Here is a 22,224-nt window from a genome sequence, read left to right as displayed (position 1 = left end):
GTTTAGTCCAAACACTTCCACCCTCCATAAAGCTGAAAGGTGTATTCCAAATCCTGAAGGCTCCAGCTTCTAACATTGGAGGGTGCACAACTGTGAAATCGTAGCTTGTATACCACATTTGTAGCTGTCACCTTCAGAGGAATGGAGAGTCATTGATAACCCGACCTTACTTACCTGACGTGATCCCCAAGCACCGTGAAACTCATCAAAAAGCTGGAAAAATGTTTAGTAGATGGTAAAATACTGTTTAAGTACCTTTTAACAATCTCTTAACTATGTCAATTGGCTCAGCCGCCGTTTAGTGTGGGGTCTGTAAAGCGGAGGCAGACCCGGCACTTGGGAAACTAACACAGAGGCGGGTTCACAGCAAGATCATCATTATCATAGGCAGTCCCTTGAAATCGAGGATGACTTGCTTCCACTCTCAAAGTGAGTTCTTAGGTGACTGAACAGTCCAATACGGGAATTACAGTTCCTGTCACAGGCGGGACAGACAGTCGTTGAGGGAAAGGGAGGGTGGGACAGGTTTGCCGCACCCTCCTTCCGCTGCCTGCGCTTGGTTTCTGCATGCTCTCGGTGACGAGACTCGAGCTGCTCAGCGCCCTCCCGGATGCACTTCCTTCACTTAGGGCAGTCTTTGGCCAGGGACACCCAGGTGTCGGTGGGGATGTTGCTTTTTATTAAGGATACCGCCCCGCTGTCAATCTTTTCAATTATGACAGCAGACCCACCTCCGAACCCGCCCTCTGAGCGCCGGCAAAATCCCGGCCGGAGTGTGGGATTATAACATCCATTGGCTCATTCAGCATGTAGAACTTAGAATCAAACTAGGGATGGGATTGCCAACTCTAGTCGGGCGTATTCCTGGAAGTTTCGTCATAAGACCTTTCACCACCAATTGCTCCACCCTTTTTTTCCCACTTCCGATGTTTCTCCAATCAATAAACAAAAGTGTTCAAAGAAAATGAAAAATAAATGAGCGCACCTTTGAATTTTCTCCTGGATTGTTCGCAGCAATGTCCAGGAGATTGGTGTTTAATTCCTGGAGACTCCAGGGCAATCCTGGAGGGTTGGCATCCCTAACTAGGGGTGGTGCAGGAGTTAATTGTTTTGACGCCTACTGGTTTAATTCTTGTGTTTTCCCTCCTAGATCGGAAATTTCTCATCACCAACGTTCAGATGAAAAATTGTGCCATTATCTTCTGCAACGATGGCTTTTGCGAAATGTTCGGCTACTCCAGGGTCGAGATCATGCAGAAACCGGGAACTTGTGACTTCCTGACCGGACCGGACACCCCAGAGAGTGCGATGGCACAGCTGGCCCAAGCCCTGCTCGGATCAGAAGAGGTGAAAGTGGAACTGCTGTACTACAGGAAAGATGGTAAGGGCACCTGGGCCGTGCACCCCTGTGGGTGCAGTGATTGCCCTGTGGCAAGGGTTGGTTGTGTGAGCGGCATCGCAAGGTAGCACCTTCAGGCAACCGCTAGGTTTCGTGCCATAGTATTGCCAGATCTTAAAGACAACTCCCAGCTCGCTCGCTCTTTCCAGTCTAGATGGAGAACGAAAGCAGTCTGTCCTCTAATTGGCCTGTTAATAGCAATCAGCCTCTAATTAAACTGAAGACACCACAGCAATTAAATCTTGTGACCTCAACGGGACGCACGTTCAGCTACACTTCGGGATGACAATGGCTTTTTCCACCAGTAAATTTCTACGTGTAATCAGGTGGCAAATTGATAAAAGCAGTTTCTGCTCAACTTTGAGGGGAAAAAGGAAAATTGCCCAGTGCTTCCTTGACAGAAATCAGATTTGAAGGAACACATGCATCGTATCCGTGATGTAGGCACACATTACGTGCATCGTATCCGTGATGTCAGCAAACATTACGTGCATCGTATCCGTGATGTCAGCACACATTACGTGCACGTATCCGTGATGTCAGCACACATTACATAAACGTATCCGTGATGTCAGCACACATTTGTGCATCGTATCCGTGATGTCAGCACACATTTGTGCATCGTATCCATGATGTCAGCACACATTCGTGCATCGTATCCGTGATGTCAGCACACATTCGTGCATCGTATCCACGAAGTCAGCACACATTACATGCATCGTATCTGTGATGTCAGCACACATTATGTGCATTAATAAAATTTAAAATGGAAATGAGGAAGAGTTTTTTCTCTCAGAGAGTCGTGAATCTTTGGAATTCTCTACTCCAGAAAGCTGTGGAAGCTGGTTCCTTGAATATATTTAAGACATAGACAGACAGATTCTTGAACTATAAGGGAGTCAAAGGTTATGGGGAGCGGGCGGGGAAGTGGAGCTGAGTGTATGATCAGATCAGCCATGATCGTATTGAATGGCGGAACAAGCTCGAGGGGCCGAATGGCCTACTCCTGCTCCTATTTCTTATGTTCTTATCATGCTTTGGTGTCACACGTTCTGACATCAGACTTTATTAATTGCTCAAATATTTGTAAAATAACAACAAACCAGCTGCCTATAAATATGATTGTGTCACTATCTCTTTAAGAACAGTAGCCACAGCCGTGATTTGTTATAAAGTACATCAATGTTTTATTTAAGTATATAAAATAACCAGTAAACTCACAGTAATGTCAGGAGCTGCAACAGCCCGCTGCTTACCAGATCGCGCACACAGACAGAACAATAGAATCCCTGATTGCCTCAATGCTACAACTAGGAGCATCTCTTCCATCCGTAATCAAGTTTGTTTTCTTACCGATCTCACAATAGGCAGAAAGGTGAATTTTAGAATGTTTTTCGAAGGAAGGTTTCAAAGGCAGAATATTCTCAGTGAGCGAGACTGCAAGCGATGGATAGAGAAAGAGAAACAGGGGAGGATAATTACAGCAATTGGCCTTCATTTTAGTTATAATGAAAATTCGAAAACATTGACTGCAAAATTTGTCTGTCTTCAGGGTCCAAAAGTATTATCAAGGCTCTTCTCTTACATTGACGACAGAGGCTGGCTCAGAGAGAGAAAGGGAACAAGAAAGTAAGAGAGAGACATGGACATAGACAGAGAGACAAAGGCAAGGGACTTGCAGTAACTGTCTTTTGTTGAGAATTTGAACACAACTGAAATATATAACATGTGTCAGACTTATACTTGATAGCTGCAGTTGTGTATTCAGTTATAAAACATAGCAGCAGGAGGAGGCCAACAAGCCCCTTGAGCCTGCTCTGCAATTCACTTGGATCATGGCTGATCTGTACCTCAATTCCGTTTACCCTCCTTTGTTCCATATCCCTTGATACCCTTCCATAAAAAATCTATTGATCTCAATCTTGATAGCTCCAATTGACCTCACAGTATCTACAGCTTTTTAGGGAAAGAATTCCAACGTTCCACTATCCTTTGTGCTTCATCATTTTCCTCCTAACTGGCCCACTCGAATTTTAAGATTATGTCCCCTCTATTCTTGATTGCCCCTGCCAGAGGAAATTGTTTCCCTTGTATCCACCCTATCAAACCCTTTTATCATTTTAAAGACTTTGATCAGAAAACAGAAGCAAATTAGAATTGAACAGGCAGGGAATGTATGAATCAAATTTGAAGATAAAGTTCCCGAGTTCTTTGGGTCCAATCCCGGCGGTCACATCGGAGTAGCGCTCGACTGTGCCACCCGCCCAGCACTGAGCCGTGGGGATTGTCTGTGTTTGAAATGTCTGTAACAATGTTTGCAATCCGAGGCCTAACCTGTGTCTTGAGCCTGGAGTTTGTGCCGATTCCCCGACTGCTCCTCAATGTCACTCGCAGGTCACAAGGAAAATATTACTTATTTTCCAGGAGCCACTCAAAAAATGTTTGACTGTCTCAGGATAACCTTTTGAAAATTGTCTTTCCAAATTGTTTCAGTGACAGCAACAACAACAACTTGTATTTATATAGCACCTTTAACGTAGTAAAACATCCCAAGGTGCTTCACAGGAGTGTTTTAAGACAAAACAAATAAATTTGACACCAAGCCACATAAGTAGAAATTAGCGCAGGTGACCAAAAGATTGGTCAAAGAGGTAGGTTTTAAGGAGCATCTTAAAGGAGGAAAGATGGGTAGAGGGGCGGAGAGGTTTAAGAAGGGAGGTTAAGGAGGTTCCAGAGGTTAGGGCCCAGGCAACAGAAGGCATGGTCACCAATGGTTGAGCAATTATAATCAGGGATGCTCAAGTGGGCAGAATTAGAGGAGCGCGACATCTCAGGCAATTGTAGGGCTGGAGGAGATTACAGAAATAGGGAAGGCCATGGAGGGATTTACAAACAAGGATGAGAATTTTGAAATCGAGGCGTTGCTTAACCGGGAGCCAATGTAGGTCAGGGAGCATGGGCTGATGGGTGAGTGAGACTTGGTGCGAGTTAGGACATGGGCAGCCGAGTTTTGGATGACCTCAAGTCTACATATTGCAGAATGTGGGAGGCCAGCCAGGAGTGCATTGGAGTGAAAGGTTGCCCCCGGGCGGTAGAGCGGCACTGATCCCATCACCCCACCAGCAACGTCAGCGCTACATGGATGCTCCTTCGATCAAAGAGGAGGGCCGCTGCACGCTCCGCAGTCCCTTTGGCGGCCGGCACTAGGCCACCGCGGTGCGACCGGCCTCCGCTTTAAGTGGCGCCCTGGCAGTGGTAACATTGGCCGGGCAATTTCCCCAACGGGCACAAAGGGGGCGGCGCGCACGGCAATTATGTAATTGCCGTGTGTGCGCCAGCCTGGAGCATAAATCACGGGGCGCGGAGCTACCAGCGCAATGCCCAACCCCCTGAGGAAATTTCCCCGGAGACGCTATGCACCCCCCCCCGCAACCCCCCGGGGAAATTTCCCCGGAGACGCTATCGACCCCTTCCCCTAGTGATAACCTTGTCGTGCCCCATTAGCGCCCCCCGGAGGCATTAATAGGGCAATAAAAAAGGGCAATTTTGCCCCCTGGTACTTTCTGCCGATGGGAGTTTCTCTGTCTGGTTCACACAGAGAAATCCTGAGAAAAGTCCCATTGTATATCAGCTAATTACCTATTTGTGTGAGCTGGCTGGGACTGTAACTTTGTGTCACTGTGACTGTAGAGAGAGATACTTAACATTGTGTGGGTGTGGTTAGAAATTGGTGTATGAGGAAAAACCAGTCCACAGACCACCTCCGACTGTAGCTGTGACATGAGATGCAATTCATTTTTTAATCCCTGTTTCGTGCAAAGTCATTAGTGTTGCTCTGACCTGAAGCACTTCCTGATATCTGTCTGCATGAGGCTATGTGTTCTGGGCTGGGCTCCAGTCAAGTAGGGCGGGAGGTCAGATTTGGGCCTTTTAATCCTCCCATGAGCAGGGGTGTCAACCCTCCGGGATTGTTCTGGAGTCTCTGGGAATTAACGATTCATCTCCTGGTCACTGCTGCTAGCAACACCTGGGAGAAAAATCACAGGGGCGTTAAAAGAATTGTGCTTTTAAAAAATGAACACTTTGGTTATTAGTAACAAAAATATCTGAGATGGGGAAGAAAGGCTATTTAACTGACAGCCAAAATCATCCAATCGTGTAAAGAAGAGTCTATCCATTTCCGATTGGTGGGTGTAATGTATTTGCTTCATGGGTTCTTTGCTTAAGAATTCATAGCAACACATTGGTATTAAGAACTAGTCGGTTTATTAGCAAAGGTTTAACAATCACACTACACATTACCAGTTCATCCACCAGACTCACAACCACCTGCCTCATCGAGGAACCCCCGAATCCGGTTTTATTGAGTCTTGTGAACATCATGTGACTGGCTAAGCTACTCCCAACTCAACAGCTCTACCAATCTGAGAGCATCCTCACAGGTGCATTCATTACACTGCGGGAATGCGGAGCGCCGCAAGGATGGACGTGTCGGCCGACCGATGGCAGGAGTGTGGGGGCAGAGGGTGTGGAAGGCCGGAGGTCATGAGGTGACACCTCCAGGAATATGTCCAACCAGAGTTGTTTGTTTTTGTGTAAACACTTTCTTGATTCTCTTTTGTCCTGGGAGTTGATGAACTCAAGTAACCTGGTTGTCCTGGAAGGAGGAGGTTCCACAGGGAGCCTCTGAGAGACGGGGCGAGCTGGAGGGGTTGGTTGACAGCTCCATAGCTGGCAGAACCCTATCTCGGAGTCCTTGTACTCAGTTTACTCATTCTTGTCATAACTCAGCTCCAGATAACGTCACCAAATGGTTACCATTCCAGTGTTAGTGTCAGCAGAGCTAGCAGAGTGTCACGCGTGTTTATTATTTTTACATCCAGGGCAGGAACATGTTTTAAGTATAATCTCTGGTATTATCTCTACACTACTTATCTGGTATTAATGTACCAGTTCTGTAGGTTGTACCGAAGCTGTGGTCTGATAATCTTCATTCCGCTACTGACCTAAGTCAAGGAAATCACAGAAGGACTCAGGACATATCAAGAGCACTCAATCTAGAGTTTGTCCAAAAGCAAAATACTGCGGATGCTGGAACCTGAAATAAAAACAGACAATGCTGGAAATTTCAGCGGGTCAGGCAGCATCTGTGGAGAGAGAAACAGAGTTAACGTTTCAGGTCGATGACCCTTTGTCAGAGTCCTGGGATTATGTTGGACGTATAACAGGACACTGTGGCAAGGCATGGGCATCACAACACCAGTGATTTTTGGCACAGAGTAAAAACACCAAAGGGTATCGGAGGGCTGGACTAAGCTCACCTTGAGTGCAGCAGCCTGCTAACGCTCACAATTTAGACGATCAGTGAAGGATGCCCATTAATAATAAGAACATAAGAACATAAGAATTAGGAACAGGAGTAGGCCATCTAGCCCCTCGAGCCTGCTCCGCCATTCAACAAGATCATGGCTGATCTGGCCGTGGACTCAGCTCCACTTACCCGCCCGCTCCCCGTAACCCTTAATTCCCTTATTGGTTAAAAATCTATCTATCTGTGATTTGAATACATTCAATGAGCTAGCCTCAACTTCTTCCTTGGGCAGAGAATTCCACAGAGTCACAACCCTCTGGGAGAAGAAATTCCTTCTCAACTCGGTTTTAAATTGACTCCCCCGTATTTTGAGGCTGTGCCCCCTAGTTCTAGTCTCCCCGACCAGTGGAAACAACCTCTCTGCCTCTATCTTGTCTATCCCTTTCATTATTTTAAATGTTTCTATAAGATCACCCCTCATCCTTCTGAACTCCAACGAGTAAAGACCCAGTCTACTCAATCTATCATCATAAGGTAACCCCCTCATCTCCAGAATCAGCCTCGTGAATCATCTCTGTACCCTCTCCAAAGCTAGTATATCCTTCCTTAAGTAAGGTGACCAAAACTGCACGCAGTACTCCAGGTGCGGCCTCACCAATACCCTGTACAGTTGCAGCAGGACCTCCCTGCTTTTGTACTCCATCCCTCTCGCAATGAAGGCCAACATTCCATTTGCCTTCCTGATTACCTGCTGCACCTGCAAACTAACTTTTTGGGATTCATGCACAAGGACCCCCAGGTCCCTCTGCACCACAGCATGTTGTAATTTCTCCCCATTCAAATAATATTCCCTTTTGCTGTTTATTTTTCCAAGGTGGATGACCTCACATTTTCCGAGATTGTATTCCATCTGCCAAACCTTAGCCCATTCGCTTAGGGTGAGATAACCAAGAGAACGGTACCCCAACCAGTGTCAGTGAGTTTTTAACCATTAATTCTCGGGATGTGGGCGTCGCTGGCGAGGCCGGCATTTATTGCCCTTCCCTAGTTGCCCCCACAAGGTGGCGGTGAGCCGCCTTCCTGAACCACAAGGTGGCGGTGAGCCGCCTTCCTGAACCACAAGGTGGCGGTGAGCCGCCTTCCTGAACCACAAGGTGGCGGTGAGCCGCCTTCCTGAACCACAAGGTGGCGGTGAGCCGCCTTCCTGAACCACAAGGTGGCGGTGAGCCGCCTTCCTGAACCACAAGGTGGCGGTGAGCCGCCTTCCTGAACCACAAGGTGGCGGTGAGCCGCCTTCCTGAACCGCAAGCGGCTAGATACAACTGAGGGGCTTGTCAGCTTGCTTCGGAGGAGCAGTGAGAGTCAAGCATGTTGGTGTGGGACTGGAGTCACATATAGGCCAGGGTAAGGAAAGGATGGCAGGATTCCTTCCCTAAAGGATGTGAGTGTGTGTCAATACCTCCTAGGGGCCGAAATTACCCACCGCTGGAAACAGGGCGCACCGCGCGGTGGATGCTGTGGCCTCTTGAGAAAAATTCCGCTTTTTGGCTTTTTTTTAACCAGTGGCCCGGAAGGCGGTCATAATGGGGACGGAAGTGGGGCGGTGAGCGATCTAGAGGGGGCGGAGATCGGGGGCAGGCGGGCGGAGTGTTCGCCACTGTCACTCATCAGTGTAGCGCTGATGATATCATCACACTAGCACGTCACCACGGCTCCCCCCTTCACTTAAAGGGTCAGCCGCTGCCATTCTTTAAGTTCAGTTCACAGGGCCATTAGGGAGGGTTTCGGCCGGACCAGTGGCCTGGCACCCAAGAAGGGGTGCCAGGCTGCCTGTTGGTGGCCTGGCCGAACCCGGGGCATAAAAAAATTAAGATGGCGACCGCGGCAGTGCATCTTCCCCTTTAATGGAGGTCGCACCGCCATTTGATGAGCAGTCCAAACACAGTGCACTGGCGAAAAAGCTGCGGCAGCAAGACTTTTTCAGCTGAATTTTGTGATTGAGGGAGGGGGGAACATTGGCATTGCGCGCTCTGATGATGCACTTAGGACGGATCGGCAGCAGTGGAGCGCTGGGGTCGGGGGAGTGGGTCACCGCCGGGATACCGCAGGGGCGGAATTTTCAAAATAGCGGCCATTCCACGAAAAATCAGCGGCCATTCCACTCCGCTGCGTGACCGCCGATTTCCGGCGGTAACAGGCCTGAAGGGAAGGGGCAATTTTGGCCCCTTAGAGTTTAGTCAAGGCCCTGCATTGTTGAGTATTGACATTTTATGAACAAGCTTCTCGCTACACAGAGCAGGAGTTGCAGGAGCCAGGGCTGAGAGCTCCACGAGTCAGCAGACCAGCCTAGTCGAGAGAGGGAGGGAGCGAGGGAGGGAGCCATGCATGAGGCACGTAACAGCGACCCAGATATCACGCACGTACAACAGACGAATGCCCCGCGTCCCACTGAAACAGTTGGCTTTTTTACAACAATCCGACAGCTTCATGCTAACTGTTACTGATACCAGCTTGTTATTTCTATATTTTTAGAACTGAATTCAAATTGATTTGAACTCACGTTCTCAGGATTATTAGTCCAGTGACGTGACCACTACACTCCCGTACCCAAAGGAGGAAATTTGGGGAGGGGAATTCAGGCCAACTTGCTTCCACAGCCAATATCATATACAGATTTATTTACAGGTTGGTCGTGCTGTAACCATCGTGGATCCTAAAGTGACTGCTAGTTACGCAGTCTGCTCCCAGCTCGCTGATTGTGCCCAATCCCGAAACTCTACCCCGATGTGTTCCCCTTATGCAGAGTGGCTTCTCTGAATTGGCCTCAATCTTCCCAAATATTACAAACAACTGAAAAGGTTTGCGCTGCCTGAAACGGCAGTGGCAGCACACTCAGTAGTAACTATCAAAAGGATTGGATATATATTTGGAAAGGAGAAATTTGCAGGGCTGTGGTGAAAGAGTGGGGCAGGGGAGTTTGGGAATAATTGGAAAGCTCTTGCAAAGAGCCGGAACAGACACGTTGGGCCGAATGCTGTAATATTCTACGACTCTATAATTGTGTTGGACCAAAGCATTGCACTGTGTCCAATGAACTATTTACTGTTCTCTAATCAAGATTCTCTCATTTTGCTTTTTACTAATTTTATTAATGATCTGGATTCAGGGGTTGGCGGCACAATTTGCACATTTTCCGACGATACCACAATCTGTGCGAGTGTTAGAACTGTAGAAGAGGCTCGTCTGCTTCAGGCAGATTTTAATGAGTTGGGAGACCCGGCTCATGACTATAAAATGGTGCATAAATTAGATAAGTGCAGTGTTATGTATGTGGGCAGGGCAAATGCTCAACATTCATCCACCCTCCAGGGAAAGGCATTAAAGATGGTGGAGATAGAAAGAGATTTGGGCATTCTAGTGCATACAGCCTTAAAGGTACACGACCAATGCCGTGCAGTGATAGCTGGAACAAATAGGGTGTTGGGGTGTATCCATGGGACAGCTTAGTATAAGACGTAGCGTACTGTTTTGTCCTTGTACAAGACCTTAGTCAGGCCGCACTTGGAATATTGTGTCCAGTTTTGGTCTCCTCACATGGTCGGTGTTATTGAGGCTCTGGAAAGGGTGCAGAAGAGGGCCACTAGACTTGTTCCAAGTCTAAAACATCTTAGTTATCAAGATAGGTTAGAAGAGTTGGGACTCTTTACCTTAGAGCAGCGTAGACTTAGGGGGGATATGATTGAGGTTTATAAAATAATGAAGGGAGTAGACGGTGTTCCAGCTGACCGTTTATTTCAATTAAATAGGTTAGGCAGGACCAGGGTCACAAATTTAAGTTGTACAGGGCCAGATCGAGGTTCGATGTCAGGAGGTGGGTCTTTTCCCAGGGAACAGTAGACCTCTGGAACAAGCTGCCTTTCCATGTGGTGGACGCAGACTCACTGAATTCCCTCAAGCAAAAGCTGGATTTGTTTCTGGCTGCGGCAGAGATCACCTCTTACAGAAGGTGGGTACTGCAGGGAATTTAATGCCCAGAGTGATCTCCTGGACTAGTTTTGATCGCCTAAATAGGTCGGAGAGGAATTTCCCAGATTTTTTGTCCCCCAAATTGGCCTGGGTTTTATCTGTGTTTTTGCCTCTCCCTGGAGATCACATGGTTCCGGGTGAGATAGAGTGTGGATGTTGTGATACACAGGTATCGGGATAGTGTGGGGCAGGCTCAATGGACCAAAGGGTCTTTACCTGTCCGTCATTGATCGTATATTCGGAATTGTCCGTAAAATACAATGTGTAGATAATTAGCATATAGTCACTTCTCATCCTGCAATGTGGTATTAAAGAGCCAGGTGTGGTAGGCAAGTGTCAGCTTGGCTCAGTTAGTAGCACTCTCCCTTAGTGGATTAATCAAATAGACCATCGTGTGGAGTGACTGGGGAAGCTGGGATTGTTCTCCTTACCAGCAGAGTAGGTTAAGAGGAGATTTAATCGAGGTGTTCAAAATCATGAAGAGTTTTGATAGAATAGAAAGGAATAAGCTGTTTCCACTGGCAGGGGGGTGGATAACCAGAGGACACAGCTTTAAGATAAGAATGTAGGAACAGGAGGAGGCCAGTCAGCCCCTCGAGTCTGGTCCGTCATTCAATTAGATCATTACTGATCTGTATCTTAACTGCATTTACCCGCCTTGGTTCCATATCCCTAGCCGAACAAAAATCTATCAATTTCAGTTTTTACATTTTTAATTTACTCCGGCCTCAACAGCTTTTTTGGGGAGAGAGTTCAGATTCCCACTGCCCTTTGTGTGAAGAAGTGCTTCCTGACATTATCCTTTAAACATGATTCTTAGCCGGTTTGATCTGGATTTCCCCACCAGAGGAAACAGTTTCTCTCAATCTACCCCATCAACTATTTTAATCATCTTTTATATACCGCAATTATATCACCCCTTAATCCTCTATAGTCAAGGGAATACAGGCCAAATCTGTGTAACCTGTCCTCATAAATTAACCCTTTTAGCCCCGGTATCATTTCGGTGAACCTGCGCTGCTCCCCTCCAAGGGCAGTATACCTTCCTGAGGGGCGGTGTCCAGAACTGAACGCAACGCTCCAGATACGGTCAAACCAGAGCTTTGTATCATCATCATAGGTAGACCCTCGAAATCGAGGAAGACTTGCTTCCACTCTAAAAGTGAGTTCTCGGGTGACTGAACAGTCCAATACAGAACATAAGAACATAAGAATTAGGAACAGGAATAGGCCATCTAGCCCCTCGAGCCTGCTCCGCCATTCAACAAGATCATGGCTGATCTGGCCGTGGACTCAGCTCCACTTACCCGCCCGCTCCCCATAACCTTTAATTCCCTTATTGGTTAAAAATCTATCTATCTGTGATTTGAATATATTCAATGAGCTAGCCTCAACTGCTTCCTTGGGCAGAGAATTCCACAGATTCACAACCCTCTGGGAGAAGAAATTCCTTCTCAACTCGGTTTTAAATTGACTCCCCCATATTTTGAGGCTGTGCCCCCTAGTTCTAGTCTCCCTGACCAGTGGAAACAACCTCTATGCCTCTATCTTGTCTATCCCTTTCATTATTTTAAATGTTTCTATAAGATCACCCCTCATCCTTCTGAACTCCAGCGAGTAAAGACCCAGTCTACTCAATCTATCATCATAAGGTAACCCCGTCATCTCCAGAATCAGCCTAGTGAATCGTCTCTGTACCCTCTCCAAAGCTAGTATATCCTTCCTGAAGTAAGGTTACCAAAACTGCACGCAGTACTCCAGGTGCGGCCTCACCAATGCCCTGTACAGTTGCAGAAGGAGCTCCCTGCTTTTGTACTCCATCCCTCTCACAATGATTCACCAGACTGATTCCCGGGATGGTGGGACTGACCTATCAAGAAAGACTGGATCAACTGGGCTTGTATTCACTGGAGTTCAGAAGAATGAGAAGGGACCTCATAGAAACGTTTAAAATTCTGACGGGTTTAGACAGGTTAGATGCAGGAAGAATGTTCCCAATGTTGGGGAAGTCCAGAACCAGGGGTCACAGTCTAAGGATAAGGGGTAAGCCATTTAGGACCGAGATGAGGAGAAACTTCTTCACCCAGAGAGTGGTGAACCTGTGGAATTCTCTACCACAGAAAGTTGTTGAGGCCAATTCACTAAATATATTCAAAAGGGAGTTAGATGAAGTCCTTACTACTAGGGGGATCAAGGGGTATGGCGAGAAAGCAGGAAGGGGGTACTGAAGTTGCATGTTCAGCCATGAACTCATTGAATGGCGGTGCAGGCTAGAAGGTCCGAATGGCCTACTCCTGCACCTATTTTCTATGTTTCTATGAAGGCCAACATTCCATTCGCCTTACCTGCTGCACTTGCAAACTAACTTTTTGGGATTCATGCACAAGGACCCCCAGGTCCCTCTGCACCGCAGCATGTTGTAATTTCTCCCCATTCAAATAATATTCCCTTTTACTGTTTTTTTCCCAAGGTGGATGACCTCACATTTTCCGACATTGTATTCCATCTGCCAAACCTTAGCCCATTCGCTTAACCTATCCAAATCTCTTTGCAGCCTCTCTGTGTCCTCTACACAACCCGCTTTCCCACTAATCTTTGTGTCATCTGCAAATTTTGTCACACTACACTCTGTCCCCTCTTCCAGGTCATCTATGTATATTGTAAACAGTTGTGGTCCCAGCACCGATCCCTGTGGCACACCAATTGCCAACCCGAAAAGGACCCATTTATCCCGACTCTCTGCTTTCTGTTAGTTAGCCAATTCTCTCTCCATGCTAATACATTTGGTCTGACTCCGCGTACCTTTATCTTCTGCAGTAACCTTTTGTGTGGCACCTTATCGAATGCCTTTTGGAAATCCAAATACACCACATCCATCGGTACACCTCTATCCACCATGCTCATTATATCCTCTAAGAATTCCAGTAAATTAGTTAAACATGATTTCCCCTTCATGAATCCATGTTGCATCTGCTTGATTGCGCTATTCCTATCTCGATGTCCCGCTATTTCTTCCTTAATGATGGCTTCAAGCATTTTCCCCACTACAGATGTTAAACTAACCAGCCTATAGTAACCTGCCTTTTGTCTGCCCCCTTTTTTAAACATTACATTACATTGCGTTACATTAGCTGCTTTCCAATCCGATGGTACCTCCCCAGAGTCCAGAGAATTTTGGTAGATTATAACGAATGCATCTGCTATAACTTCTGCCATCTCTTTTAATACCCTGGGATGCATTTCATCAGGACCAGGGGACTTGTCTACCTTGAGTCCCATTACCCTATACAGCACTACCTCCCTAGTGATAGTGATTGTCTCAAAGTCCTTCCTTCCCACATTCCCGTGACCAGCAATTTTTGGCACGGTTTTTGTGTCTTCCACTGTAAAGACCGAAGCAAAATAATTGTTTAAGGTCTCAGCCATTTCCACATTTCCCATTATTAAATCCCCCTTCTCAACGACCAACATTTACTTTAGTCACTCTTTTCCGTTTTATATATCGGTAAAAGCTTTTACTATCTGTTTTTATGTTTTGCGCAAGTTTACTTTCATAATCTAGCTTTCCTTTCTTTATTGCTTTCTTAGTCATTGTTTGCTGTCGTTTAAAATTTTCCCAATCTTCTAGTTTCCCACTAACCTTGGCCACCTTATACGCATTGGTTTTTAATTTGATACTCTCCTTTATTTCCTTGGTTATCCCTTCTCTTACCGCCCTTGTTTTTCACTGGAATATATTTTTGTTGAGCACTATGAAAGAGCTCCTTAAAAGTCCTCCACTGTTCCTCAATTGTGCCACCGTTTAGTCTGTGTTCCCAGTCTGCTTTAGCCAACTCTGCCCTCATCCCACTGTAGTCCCCTTTGTTTCAGCATAGTACGCTCGTTTGAGACACTACTTCCTCACCCTCAATCTGTATTACAAATTCAACCATACTGTGATCACTCATTCTGAGAGGATCTTTTACTAGGAGTTACAGGAATTACAGTCCCAGGTGGGACAGACAATGGTTGAGGGAAGGGGTGGGTGGGGAGTCTGGTTTGCCACACGCTCCTTCCGCTGCCTGCGCTTGTTTTCTGCATGCTCTCGGCGACGAGACTCGAGGTGCTCAGCGCCCTCCCGGATGCACTTCCTCCACTTCGGGCGGTCTTTGACCAGGGGCTCCCAGGTGTCAGTGGGGTTGTTGCACTTTATCAGGGAGGTTTTGAGGGTGTCCTTGTAACGTTTCCTCTGCCCACCTGGGGCTCACTTGCCGTGTAGAAGTTCCGAGTAGAGCGCTTGCTTTGGGAGTCTCGTGTCGGGCATGCGGACAATGTGGCCTGCCCAACGGAGCTGGTCGAGTGTGGTCAGTGTTTTGTATAACTGTAACATAACTTCCTCTCCTGTGTGTTCCAGCCCTCAAGATAAAGGCCAACATTCCATTAGCTTTTTGATTTTTTTTGCACTAGCTTTGAGTGATTTCTGTACTTGGGCCCCTAAGTCCCTCTGCTTATCCACAGTTCCTCGCTTCTCACCATTTCAAAAATATCATGATCTATCATTCTTGGGTCCAAAGCGGATGATCTCACAATGTAATTAACATACAGTCACTTCCTTAACCCGCAGTGCGAAATTAAAGAGCCAGGTGCAGTACGGAGCGAGGTTTGTTCCCACAGGCCTCTTGCGAGTGTCAGCTTTTCCAAACAACAGCTGAATTGGTCATTCATCTCATTGCTGTTTATAGAACCTTGTTTACAAAAGTGGCTTTCGTGTTTGCCTACCAAAATCACTGCACTTTGTAGTAACTCATTGTATGTGGAGTGTTTTGAGAAGTGCTATAAGTGCAGATCAAGGTTCGCTTTAAGCCGCATAGAGCTTTGTAGATCCAGTGCAGCCGGGAAGTCTGCTTTTAAATAGAAAAGTCAAGCATGCGCGGAGTTCGCAATGTCCCGCGCAGTCCGGTAAAGGGGCCGCGTGGGCCAAATAACAAGTGAGAGGGAGGATTGAATGCAAGCCCTTCGATATATTCTCTTTCTCTCCACTAGTTCCTGGAGCAGAACCTCACTCCAGACAGGGCTGTGTTCACCAGGGCCCCCTGTGAGTATCAGTTAGGGAAGATTTATTGCTGCAAGCGTGGCTGTGTTGAGCTGGGGAATGCGGAGCCTGCCGATAATAGGATGTTGGACAAAGTATTGAAACAGACCACCAGGCTACCATGGAATGAAGGGGGAGGGGCGTGGTATTGTGCATTAGAGCTTGTGCAGGGGCTGCCAGTGTGTTGAGAAGGAGTGGGGTAGATTTTCAGCCTGTTGCCTGGCAGTATAACTAGCGGTGTGGATTGAAATTAAAATCAGGCGGTTTTTATCATCATCATCATCATAGGTAGTCCCTCGCATCGAGGGTGACTTGCTTCCACGCCAAAAAGGGATGAGTTCACAGGTGTTTCAATGAAGGACCTAATATTCCAGACCCCGAACTGCATCCTGAAGGGCGGAAAATACCTGTGCGTGGATTTTTTTTTTACCTGTGGTGGCCGTTGCACACCAGCCACCACACGGGCTTGACAGAGCTAGGTCTTGGTCCACCGGCAAGGGTTACCCAAGACGACTGGAGACCAGCTCTGCTGCACGGACCTAGTGCGTACACATATCGCAGTGTGGGCTGGCCCGTGCTGCCCTTGGCCCCGAACTCACGCCTCCCCAGGGCCCCGATCACATCCCTCCACTGCCCCTCGCCGCTCCTGCTGTACCTGCCCACGCTCCAGTCACCGACCTGGACCTTGCTGACGTCACTCTTCGCTGCCGTCGCCCTCCTGCACCAGCTCATGCTGCTTCCTGAAGTAGTACGCCCCCACACTGCTCCCAGGCCACTGCTCGCTGCTCCTTTTATGGCCCCGACCTGCCGCTGGTGTTCTCACGCAGGTCGGGGCCTCCACGCTGCAGTTTCTATAATGGGCGGCTGATCCACAGCATAAGATAATAAGCATTAGGAGCAGGAGTAGGTCATTCGGCCCCTCGAACCTGCTCTGCCATTCAATAAGATCATGGCTGATCTTTTACCTCAACTCCACTTTCCCGCACTGTTCCCATATCCCTCGATTCCCTTAGTATCCAAAAATCTGTCGATCTCTGTCTTGAATATGCTCAACGACTGAGCTTCCACAGCCCTCTGGGATAGAGAATTCCAAAGATTCACCACCCTCTGAGCGAAGAAGTTTCTCCTCATCTCAGTCCTAAATGGCTGACCCCTTACTCTGAGACTGTGATCCCTGGTTCTAGACTCCCCAGCCCGGGGAAACATCCTCTCAGCATCTATCCTGTCAAGCCCTGTAAGCATTACAGTGCCAGCTTTATGCCCGGACTAGGGTTGCCAACTCTGGTTGCACGTATTCCTGGAGGGATCATCAACTGGCCTCCCGCCTTTAACGGCCCCGCCCGCTCAAACAACCTTTTTTCCCCATCTCCAATATTTTTGTAACTATTAAACAAAAATGTTCAATGAAAATTAAAAAAAACCACACCATTTTTTGTAATACTCCTTTGATTTTTCTCCCGGGATTTGCTCGCAGTAATGTCCAGAAGATTTATCGTTCATTCCTGGAGACTCAGGGCAACTCCAGGAGGGTTCGCAACCCCCACCCCAGCAGCAACTTGAACCACCCGAGTTAAATGTGAGTCAACAACAACAACTTGTATTTATGTAGCAACTTTAACATAGTAAAACGTTCCAAAGTGCTTCACAGAAGCGTTATCAAACAAAATTTGACACCGAGCCACATAAGAAGCTGTTGGGGCAGGTGACCAAAAGCTTGGTCAATGAGGTAGGTTTGAAGGTGCGTCTTAAAGGAGAAGAGGAAGAGAGGTGGAGCGGTTTAGGGAGGTAATTTCAGAGCTTAGGACCAAAGCAGCTGAAGGCACGGCCGCCAAAGTTGGAGTGATGAAAATCAGCGATGCTCACAAGGACAGAGTTAGAGGAGCACAGAGACCTCGGAGGGATTGTGAGGCTGGAGGAGGTTACAGAGATAGGGAGGGGCGTGAACATGGAGGGATTTGAAAACCAGGATGATAAGTTTGAAATCGAGGCGTTGCTTAGCCGGGAGCCATTGTAGGTCAGCGAGCACAGGGGGTGATGGGTGAACGGGACTTGGTGTAAGTTAGGACACGGGGCAGCAGAGTTTTGGATGAGCTCAGGTTAATGGGGTTTACGAAGAATCGGTGTCACCGGAGCAGTGGTTCACACCTGTAAATACTTCCAACCCCAGCGTTAAATGGTGCTGCTTGTTAAGTTACCAATTAATCAGTAACATATATGGGTGTGGCAGATTTAATCAGAATATACTTTATTCCCGCACCCTCATCAGTTGTTGTTAAACCTGAAGTAGGCGGGTCCCACAGAGCTCCGGGGTGAGCAGAGCCTGGGATATAACTGGTGAGAATCTATTGGTAAACTCTGGGTAGGTGAATTTGGTCTTTGGTGAAATTGAAACAGGCATTAGCGAATCAGCAGCCTGTTTCTCATTTCCATGAATTCGCTATCGTCCATTTCACACTAGTGTAGAAGATCAATTTCTCCCCCTGGGGTTCGGGGGACATCTGTCCTTGCTATTTGCTTTGAAGAGGAGAAGCAGAAACAGCAGGAGGCCACGACCTGTGAGGTTCGTCCTCGTCCCCCATGCCTCCCGCCGCCTGCCTCAAGCACGCAGCACCGGCTGGAGAGCCAGAGCCCATTTTGAAAGAGAAAGAACTTGCATTTCTATAGCGCCTTTCATCACCTCAGGGCGTACCAAAGCGGTTTACAGCCAATGAAGTACTTTTAAAGTTGGAATGTTATAATGTAGGAAACGTGGCAGCCAATTTTCACACAGGCAGCTCCCACAAACAACATTCGACAAGGTGCCACATAAAAGGTTACTGCACGAGATAAAAGTTCACGGGGTTGGGGGTAATATATTAGCATGGATAGAGGATTGGCTAACTAACAGAAAACAGAGAGTCAGGATAAATGGGTCATTTTCTGGTTGGCAAACAGTGACTAGTGACGTGCCGCAGGGATCGGTGCTGGGGCCTCAACTATTTACAATCTATATTCATGACTTGGATGAAGGGACCGAGTGTAATGTAGCCAAGTTTGCTAATGATACAAAGATGGATGGGAAAGCAAATTCTGAGGAGGACACAAAAAATCTGCAAAGGGATATAGACAGGCTAAGTGAGTGAGCAAAAATTTGGCAGATGGAGTATAATGTGGGAAAGTGTGAGGTTATCCACTTTGTCAGAAATAATAGAAAAGCAAATTATAATTTAAATGGAGAAAAATTGCAAAGTGCTGCAGTACAGAGAGACCTGGGGGTTCTTGTGCATGAATCACAAAAAGTTATCATGCATGTACAGCAAGTGATCAGGAAGGCAAATGGAATGTTGGCCTTTATTGCAAGGGGGATGGAGTATAAAAGCAGAGAAGTCCTGCTATAACTTTACAGGGTATTGGTGAGGCCACATCTAGAGTACTGCGTACAGTTTTGGTCTCCGTATTTAAGGAAGGATATACTTGCATTGGAGGCTGTTCAGAGAAGGTTCACTAGGTTTTTTCTGGAGATGAGGAGGTTGACTTATGAGGAAAGGTTGAGTAGGTTGGGCCTATACACATTGGAAGAATGAGAGGTGATCTTATTAAAACTTATGATAATGAGGGGGCTCGACCAAGTGGATGCAGAGAGGACATTTCCACTCATAGGGGAAACTAAAACTAGGGAACATAGTCTTAGAATAAGGGGCTGCCCATTTAAAACTGAGATGGGGAGAAATTTCTTCTCTCAAAGGGTTGTAAATCTGTGGAATTCGCTGCCTCAGAGAGCTGTGGAGGCTGGGTCATTGAATATATTTAAGGCAGAGATAGACAGATTTTTAAGCGATAAGGGAATAAAGAGTTATGGGGAGCGGGCAGGGAAGTGGAGCTGACTCCATGATCAGATCAGCCATGATCTTATTGAATGGCGGAGCAGGCTCAAGGGGCCGTATGGCCTACTCCTGCTCCTATTTCTTATGTTCTTATGTTGTTATGATATTGAGCAGATAATCTGTTTTAGTGATGTTGGTTGAGGGATTGGCCCCAGGACACCGGTGGGAAATTCACTGCTCTTCGAGAGTGCTGCCCACTGAGCCATGGCTGATTTTTCCAATTGCATGTCGATGCCATTGGTTGCCCTCAGTTCCCTCATTCATGGAGCTGCAATCGGCACCCTCCCTGTCACTGACAAAGGTTTACAGCTTCCAGAACATTCAGGCGGGATGTGACCAGCAGCAAAAAGCGACAGAAGTAAATGGTCGTTTTTCACCGGGTGTTCAAGGCCGAAACATCTTGAGGAAATGGAAAGTTTATGTTAAAGGGCAAGTCATTTCAAACGGACCTTGTTGATTTTTTTGAGAAGGTCAATAACGTGGTAGATACGTGGAGGCCCCGACCTGCGTGAGAACACCAGCGGCAGATCAGGGCCATAAACGGAGCGGAGGTGCAGCGGCCCGGGAGCAGCATGGAGGCGTACGACGGCAAGGTACAACGCGAGCTGGTGCAGGAGGGCGACGGCAGCGAAGAGTGACGTCATCAAGGTCCAGGTCGGTGATTGGAGCATGGGCAGGTACAGCAGGAGCGGCGAGGTCGGGGCGAAGGAGAAGCAGGTGATCATGGAGTGGCGTGATCGGGGCCCAGGAGAGGCGTGAGTTCGGGGCCAGGGGCCCAGAGGCAGCACGGGCCAGCCCACACTGCGATATGTGTGCACACTAGGTCCGTGCAGCAGACCAGTCTCCAGTCGTCTTGGTTAACCCTTGCCATTGGACCAAGACCTAGCTCTGTCAAGCCCGTGTGGTGGCTGGTGTGCAATGGCCACCACACGTTAAAAAAAATCCACGCACAGGCATCTTCCACCCCTCAGAATGTAGATCGGGATCTGCAATATCAGATCCTTCATTGAAACACCTGTGAACTCATCCTTTTTTGGCGTGGAAGCAAGTCATCCTCGTTTCGAGGGACTGTCTATGATAATGATGATAGGAGTATCTATGGATGGTATTTATATGGATTCCAGAAGGCATTCGACAAAGTTCCACACAAGAGATTGTTAACAAAACTGAGAGCGCATGGAATTGGAGGCAACCTATTGCCATGGGTAGGGAATTGGTTAGGAGGTTGGAGACTGAGAATAGGGATAATGGGTACATACTCAAATTGGCAAGATGTGACTAGTGGTGCCCCCCAGGGATCAGTACTAGGGCCTCAGCTATGTTAGGTGGCACAGTAAATGGGAGCAGAAATTTACAAAGGGACATCGACAGATTAAGTGGGTGGGCAAAACTGTGGCAGATGGAGTTCAGTGTGGGAAAGTGCGAGGTCATCCACTTTTGAGCTAAGAATGATAGATCATGGTATTTTCTAAATGGTGAGAAGCGAGGGACTGTGGAGGAGCAGAGAGATTTAGGATATGTACAGAAATTACTAAAAGATAGTGGACAGATACAAAAAATAATTTGACAGGCTAATGGGCAGGTTGCATAGACTGGGCTTGTATTCCCATGAACATAGAAGATTAAGGGATAATCTAATTGAGGTGTTAAAGATGATTAAAATAGTTGATAGGGTAAACAGAGAAACATTATTTCCTCTGATGGGGGGCCCAGAACAAGGGGGCATGATTTTAAAATGAGTGCCAGGCCATTCAGGGGTGATGTCAAGAAGCACTTCTTCACACAATGAGTATTGAAATTCTGGAACTCTCTCCCCCGAAAAGCTGTTGAAGCTGGGGGGTCAGTTGAAAATTTCAAAACTGAGATGGATCGATTTTTGTTGGGTGAGGGTACTACGGCAGGGAGATGGAGTTGAGAGACAGAGCGGCCATGATTTAACTGAATGGTGGAACAAACTGGAGGGGCTGAAGGGCCTCCTCCTGTTCCAATGTTCCTAAACTGTTCCAGGAGGGAGGCAGAATGGAGGTTTGTTTGCTGGGAGACGTGAGTTTGCAAATCCCCCTCTGCAGAACCCCAGCTACCTCAAGGGGAGGATCTTCAATTCACATTTGCAAGGGAGAAGTATCAGAGAGTAGATGTTTGGACTTGCTAAAACAGCATTCTGAAGCTTGGACTGCTGCGATGATATCTTTGCAGCGTGAGCTGGAGTGAGTTGGACAGTAATTGTATGTCGTACAGTATTCAATGAGGCAGGCGCATGCTTGCTTAAAGCAAGCTGTGGCAAGGGAAGCCTGAGGTGGATGAGAGCCAACTTGTATCGCTTGAAACCACAGCGAGTGGTTAGGTGTAGTGGGCACTGCTCAACCACTTTAGTCCCTTGAGCCTGGCGCATGGCTTCCTCTGCACACACAGGCACTAAAGCAGAACTTCGTAAATACAGTTCAGAATGACACCTGGGCTCAGAAGGTTATATCACGAGGACAGGTTGCATAAACCTGGCTTGTATTCCCTTGAGTGCAGAAATTGAGAGGTTATTTGCACGAGGTGTTTAAAA

The 22,224-nt window shown here is 47.3% G+C and overlaps 1 protein-coding gene across 5 annotated transcripts in view; it reads left to right on the top strand.

Annotated features, from left to right (window-relative positions):
- The window catches only part of kcnh6a (potassium voltage-gated channel, subfamily H (eag-related), member 6a), a 449,471-nt gene that overhangs the window by 131,667 nt on the left and 295,580 nt on the right, over nucleotides 1–22,224 (top strand). For 4 of the 5 annotated variants that reach the window (XM_070864776.1, XM_070864777.1, XM_070864775.1 and 1 more), the window contains exon 2: nucleotides 1,151–1,381. In XM_070864776.1, the coding sequence (XP_070720877.1) occupies nucleotides 1,151–1,381 (231 nt within the window). Of the gene's footprint in view, nucleotides 1–1,150; nucleotides 1,382–15,729; nucleotides 15,811–17,281; nucleotides 17,384–22,224 lie in introns of those variants that run through there. The other variant, XM_070864778.1, reaches the window with a different exon arrangement.

Source organism: Pristiophorus japonicus, chromosome 21 (genome assembly GCF_044704955.1).
Source record: "Pristiophorus japonicus isolate sPriJap1 chromosome 21, sPriJap1.hap1, whole genome shotgun sequence".
Taxonomy (NCBI): Eukaryota; Metazoa; Chordata; class Chondrichthyes; family Pristiophoridae; genus Pristiophorus; species Pristiophorus japonicus.
The sequence above is the reverse complement of the archived record's forward strand: the minus strand, read 5'-3'. Positions and strand labels throughout refer to the sequence as shown.